The sequence below is a fragment of the Anneissia japonica genome, unplaced genomic scaffold (assembly GCF_011630105.1).
Source record: "Anneissia japonica isolate Jap-2015-1 unplaced genomic scaffold, ASM1163010v1 scaffold426_len1935630_cov189, whole genome shotgun sequence".
Lineage (NCBI taxonomy): Eukaryota > Metazoa > Echinodermata > Crinoidea > Comatulida > Comatulidae > Anneissia > Anneissia japonica.
In genome coordinates, this window is record NW_022713172.1 from 981,788 (window position 1) to 988,218 (window position 6,431).

Here is a 6,431-nt window from a genome sequence, read left to right on the forward strand (position 1 = left end):
AAGGTAACAACCAGGACGCCCTCTATAAAAGTGATTACTTTTTATCTTTTTATAAGATAGCGTTCTCCGTGATTTATTCGTGAAAATTATATAATAACGCATGAACGGCGCTCTCTTGCAAAATGGAAAGCTTTTGAACCTTGACCGCTCTGACCATAGCGTACACCGCGTGATTTTACCTTTACGCGTAACAATTAGAAGCGTCGATTTACAATAAATAGGGCCTAGGTATTTTTTGCCGCACGACGTTAACTTTAACATTACTACCCAACATGCAGCGCGATAGCTCCGCCCCTTTTGTAAACTAATCGAAATACTCATGCGCAAACCCGTAATCAACGTACGTCGAGCACGTAAAATTTCGATTTGTTTACAAAAGGGGCTGAGCTATCGCGCTGCATGTTGTGTACTAACGTTAAAGTTAACGTCGTGCGGCGAAAACTGCCTATTAACAATAATAATAACGTACTTGGTAACGAACTTTGGCGTAACGCAAATACCTTATCTCAGATCTATGGCAACAACTAGGACGCCCTCTCCCAAAAATGATTACTTTCTGTTGCCAAATCGACGCTTTTATTTGTTACGCGTAAATCGCGGAGAACGCTATTTTGTGCTCTGACTACAGAAAAGAGTATACGATTTGAAGGTTATTCTATTTTATGACTTTCTACTTTTTTTTCAATATTAAGGTTTTTGTGTTTTGTTTTGTTTTTTTTTTTTTTAAATAAATCAAAATTATATTATTCAGCATATTATTTTCTGGGGTATACTGTACAACCTAAGTTAAGGTGGGTAGGACTGTCTTTCAAGAAGGATGTACAACCCGCTTTCAGATTCAGGAAAATTCCAGTTTTTCTTCGTGCCACCTCTTTATATGCCTTCTGAGGTTGGAAATGTCACCGAATCTCTCTCCACATTGTTTGCATTGATATGGAGTCTCACCTGTGTGTATTCTCAAATGTACTTGCCAGACGCCTTTATAAAGAAACTTCTTTCCACAATGTTCACATTCATACGGTACGTCATCTGCATGCAGCTTCATATGTCTTTTATACGACTCTTTTATCTTAAATATCTTTCCACACTCTTTGCATTCACTCGGTTCGTCTGTATGCATGGTTACATGCTTTTTCATAGTACTACGTTGTTTAAATTTCTTTCCACAATGTTCACATTCAAACGGTCTCTCTCCCGTGTGTTTTGGCAAATGCTTTTTCAAACCGCCACTGTGAAGAAACTTCATTCCACAATGTTCACATGAATGTGGTTTCTTACCTGTATGTTCCATTATATGTAGTTTAAAATTCCGGTAATTTATAAATGTCTTTCCACAATGATCACATTCATACGGTCTTTCTCCCGCGTGTGACCTTAAATGTATTTTCAAATAGCTACTGGTAATACACTTCTTTCCACAAAGTTCACATTCGTACGGTTTTTCTCCCGTATGTGTCCTTAAATGTATTTTCAAATAGCTACTGGTAATACACTTCTTTCCACAATGTTCACATTCATATGGTCTCTCTTTTGTATGTATCCTTAAATGTGTATTGAAACTACCACTTTGATTAAATCGCTTTCCACAATATTCACATTCATATGGCTTCTCTCCAGTATGTGTCCTGAAGTGTGTTTTCAAACTGTTCCTGTGCGTAAATTTCTTTCCACATTGTTCACATTCATATGCTACTTGTCCTTTATGTTTCGTTAATTGTACCTTCAAACTCTTGCCTTGATTGATCTTCATTCCACAATGTTCACATTCATATGATGTAGGCCTATCTCCTATCACTTTCCATAAATGTGCGTTCAAATTCCTACATTCATTGGGCATTTCTCCTGTATGTATTGTCAAATGTTTTCTTAATTTAGTTTTATGATCAAATTCCTTGGCAAAAAATTGACATTGAGAGTGTGCCTCTTCTATCTTGATACCTAAATGGGTTTCTCTACAATGTTCGTTGTTTTCTTCCAAATGTTCTATTAAACTGTCAAACTTATATTGTTCTTCACTGAATACATTTCTGCAGTTATCCTCATATTTCATACAATTATCATTATTTCCAATTTCTTTTTGAGATCTTATAAGGGGTTTACTGTTGATGGAATTGTTGGCAAAACATTTTTCAAAAAACCGTAATCATCTTTTCTTTCTGGATAGTTATCAAAAACATTGCACTGGCCTAGAAAATAATAATTTAAAAAAAAAACAATGTCGCTAGTCAGGAATTATTATTACAGAAGCCTAAGCAAATGAAATATGCCTAAAAAAATTAATTGTTTCTAATCGGATTAGAATAGAGAATAAAATGAATAGACCAATCGACAAGTTAACACAAGGTTGTAGTAACGTTTACAACAATAATTAGCAGGAAATTATGTTAATGTGATTGAGAATTATCATGCACGATTTTGACAATTCTGGACTTGAACCCGCGACCTTCTGCTGTCTATTCAGCACCAACTTGGCCACTGAGGTGTCTATTATATTCAAATCCGATTAGAAACAATTAATTTTCAATCTTTTTATATCTCTGTGCCATTAACATATTGTCTTCATACAAATACAACATTTCATTTTCGGTCACGCTGAAATTAAAAAATAGAACTAACCTGGTTCAACTTTAATTTTAGGCTTCAGTGTGTTATGCAAATTCCCTTCATGCGTTGACATACTGTACCGCAGCTGCAAATATTTTCACACATTCAATTGAAAGTTCTGAAAGATAAGTAGGCCTAAATGGATTATACATTTGTCCGGTCGGGAATCGGTTTGACCACGATGTAGCACCATGTTGATCGGAAAGCAGATGTTGGTGTTTGAAATTCCATGTTACACGGCCAAAACGGTCAGGACATCACCGACAGCACAACAATACAAGCTAAATGTTATTTTAATTTCCCTTACTGGTCTGTGGTTGGGATACATGAGGAGTTTTATAGCACACCCCACTCAAATATGAACTTAAAATATAGCACTACCATATCACTCAAGTACGGTCGTAATACCTATGGCAACTACTGTGTGATAGCTGAGACTGATCAGGATGTACACGTTAACTATAACAAAAATAAAAACTACATCTATTCAATGCTGTAGGCCTACTCACCCAGAACAAACAATACAAAATTACGTGTAGTCTTAAAGCAATCAGTTTGGTTTGTTATTTGTCTTGAGTCTGCTCCCCGGTCTGGTTTCTCTGTTACTTCGTTCTGTTCATGTGTATGGAACAGAGATTCTGAACAATAGTGCCCAATCAGATTGCCCAATTAGAATCAATAAAATGTGTACTATAACTAATCAGGCTAATTGTACAGGAAGCCAGTCACTGACTATTACAAAGGGAGTTGTAACCGTGGACCTATTGTGCATGCAATAATCATAGAGAAATAAAGCCTAACAATAGAACTTTGGTAATCCACCCAAGCAACCATTCTTCTAGCAACATCCAATCACAACACATCTCAGCCGAAGCTAATGTGGAACCTTCATATTTTTCTCTGTCCAAATTAAATAAATCCATCATATTATTTTCGTTCGTTAGGTTGAGAGGTTATAATTTTTATCTTGCTACAATCAAATAAGAAACGTTGATTTATTAATTTTCTTTGCTTGACTGAGTTTGTATTCTATTTTATATGCATTTTATTTTTGCAATGGCGACACTATTTTCTCTTGTCTGTAGATCGTTTGAATTAGGTATTTACCTGTCTCTTATACACATCTAGATGTGTATAAGAGACAGGAACTACAAAGTAACTGTCGCATTGGTGCACTGATGTGTGCCAATCTTGGGACAAATTTCCCCAGATGTTGTACCATTCCTAGATATCTGCATAGTTCAGGGACGTTGCGCGGAACTGGGTACCTAGTAATGGCTGTGACCTTTTCGTCATATATCCTAACCCCAGCACCGTCAATGATGTGACCCAAAAATTTAACCTCGGTGCAATGAAAGTCGCACTTTTTAGAGTTGAGCGTGACATCTGCATCTCGCAAGTGAGATAAACGTAACTTAACACACGTGGCATGATTTGCTACACTGCTATGAATCAATATTTATTTATTTATTCATTAAGGTATAAAACACAAAACAAAACAACAGCAATCAACAAATAAAGACAACATAGGAAAACAAGTCAGGTGGAAAAATACATATCGAAATATCAAAACATTCAAATAATTCCAGTAGAAAAGTTAAAAATTAATATCATATTACAAATATATATATATATATATATATGTATATATATATATACACACCATATTATTATAATTAAATTTCAAAAACGTCAATTAATTCAAAATTAAAAATACATATAGAAATATCAAAACATTCAAATAATTACATTAGAAAAGTTAAAAATTAATTTCATATTACAATATATATATATAAATATATACACCAAATTACTATAATTAAATTTAAAAAGAAAAAAAGTCAATTAATTCAAAATTTTAAATACATTATTATGATTCAGGATTAAAATCAACCCGGACTTAATTATTTGCATTCTATATCTTTCAGTTTTGCATCTGGGGATATCAAGAGTTCTAGTTGTATTATACCTAAGGGTTCTCTTCTGCTCGCGGCAAGGAGGCAACATGTCACGAAAACAGTCAGACTTAATCAAACCCCTGCCAAAAGAAAAAACAAGGGTTTTTCTCCTTGCCGCAAGTGATGGTAAACCCGTAACCTCTAGGGCATTGTCATAAGTAATGTAGGCAGCACCTAACATTATGCGACATGCTCTTTTCTGGATGGTCTCAATGCTATTGGCCATTTTATTGGTAATAGCACCACGCCATACTTGGCAAGCGTATTCCAAGATGGGCCTAATTTAGTGTAGAAAGCATAAACAGTGAGTAGGTCATCAAGAACAACGTTTGATTTCTTTAGTATACACAGAACAAACAGTCTTCTTGATGCCCGTGGGACAATATCTTGGGTGTTAAGGTCCCACTTCAAAAAATTGGATTATGACACCAAGCAATTTCATATGCTCTACTGCATCAAAGTTTGTGCTATTTAAATTGAAAATGGGGGACTCTACATTAACACTGACATCTTTCAAAACATTTACAGTCATTATATGACACTTAGAAGGCTTCGGAGTCATGTTGTTCTCATTGCACCAATTATTAAGATCATTAAGCATCTCCTGCATTGAGGGTCTTGCTCCTTTATTAACAACCTCTCCCAGGGTGAGGTCGTCTACGTATTTCCACCTTCTGCAGCTTCCAACACATGCATCATTAATGAGCACCAAGAATAACACAGGGCCTAGCTTTGTCCCTTGCGGGACGCCACAAATAATCTTACTAGATGTAGATATACATCCAGCATGCTTGGTATTCATGGTACGATCGGTGAGGAAGCTGCAAATGGTAGGAATTATAGACGACCTCACCCCGATGTCGATCAACTTCTTAATGAGAATGGAATGGTCTACAAGGTCAAAGGCCTTAGTAAAATCAATTGCACACAAATTAACATAGGTTCCACCACACTCAAGATCTTTAAGGACTGTGTCAATTAGGCTTATAAGGTAATGGGATGTCGATGATTTCTTCCCACTTCCAAATTGTCTAGAATCTAAACTAACATTAATATCCTCCACGATCCATTTAACTAAAAAAGATTCAAAGACTCTAGCGAGTATAGGTGTGAGAGATATTGATCTAAGGTCATTATATGATTTGACACTCTTGACTTTAGGAACTGGAATGGCAGTTGCCTTTTTCCAGAAGCTAGGGAATATACCTGCTTTAAGGGCAATTAAAAATATCTGTTTGACCTGCCTTTTTTGGAGCTAACTTGCCAAGCAAAGCTTTCACTTGCCCTACAAATATATGTGGAGGTTCCTCACTTGCTGGCAAATAGGCAGACAAAGTTTTAATATCTAAAGGTGGTAACTTATTGCAGATACTTGAGAAATAAGTGTTAATGTTCTCTGCAATATCTTTGCCGGAATGCCTAGGTATACTAAAGGTCGTCTGTTTATTCATGTGAGGTGGCCGTGAACATCAATTTTTCTTACCACAACTGCTCATCGTAGATTCGTTTATTCGTTTAGATGGTTAAGGTATTATTGAATTCATCTGTACTGTCATTTGTTTTCATCATTCATATTATATATTTTCTCCGGGGCATGACAGTATTAATGGTTTGTTATCATAACTGAGATGTTGCTAGGGTTTCTTATAAGTATTTCTACAATTGGCCTTGATCGACTTTTTCCATATGTAATTAATAGTAAGTAGGCCTACGTAATATATTTATTCACGGATATAATTAATTTCAACATAAGGTTTCAAAAAGAGAAAGAATTCTTCCTCGATTCCGTAATGATTAAATAAACTCACAAAATACACAGATAAAAAGATAAAGCTCATAAAATGTCAACAATTGTGAACTATCACTAAT

General features: G+C 35.4%; 1 protein-coding gene across 1 annotated transcript; it reads right to left on the reverse strand.

Annotated features, from left to right (window-relative positions):
- Positions 1-674: 674 nt before the first annotated feature.
- On the reverse strand, positions 675-3,365 carry LOC117108366 (zinc finger protein OZF-like). The gene is made up of 3 exons (XM_033250363.1): positions 3,114-3,365; positions 2,617-2,722; positions 675-2,186 (listed from the first exon to the last, which is right to left on the reverse strand). Exon 3 carries the CDS (start codon positions 2,048-2,050, stop codon positions 839-841), a length of 1,212 nt encoding a protein of 403 aa, XP_033106254.1. The 5' UTR covers positions 2,051-2,186; positions 2,617-2,722; positions 3,114-3,365; the 3' UTR covers positions 675-838.
- Between the last annotated feature and the right edge of the window lie 3,066 nt (positions 3,366-6,431).

Coding starts and splice junctions, on each gene's coding strand:
- LOC117108366 (XM_033250363.1), bottom strand. CDS start 2,050: ATGAAATATGAGGATAACTGCAGAAATGTATTCAGTGAAGAACAATAT.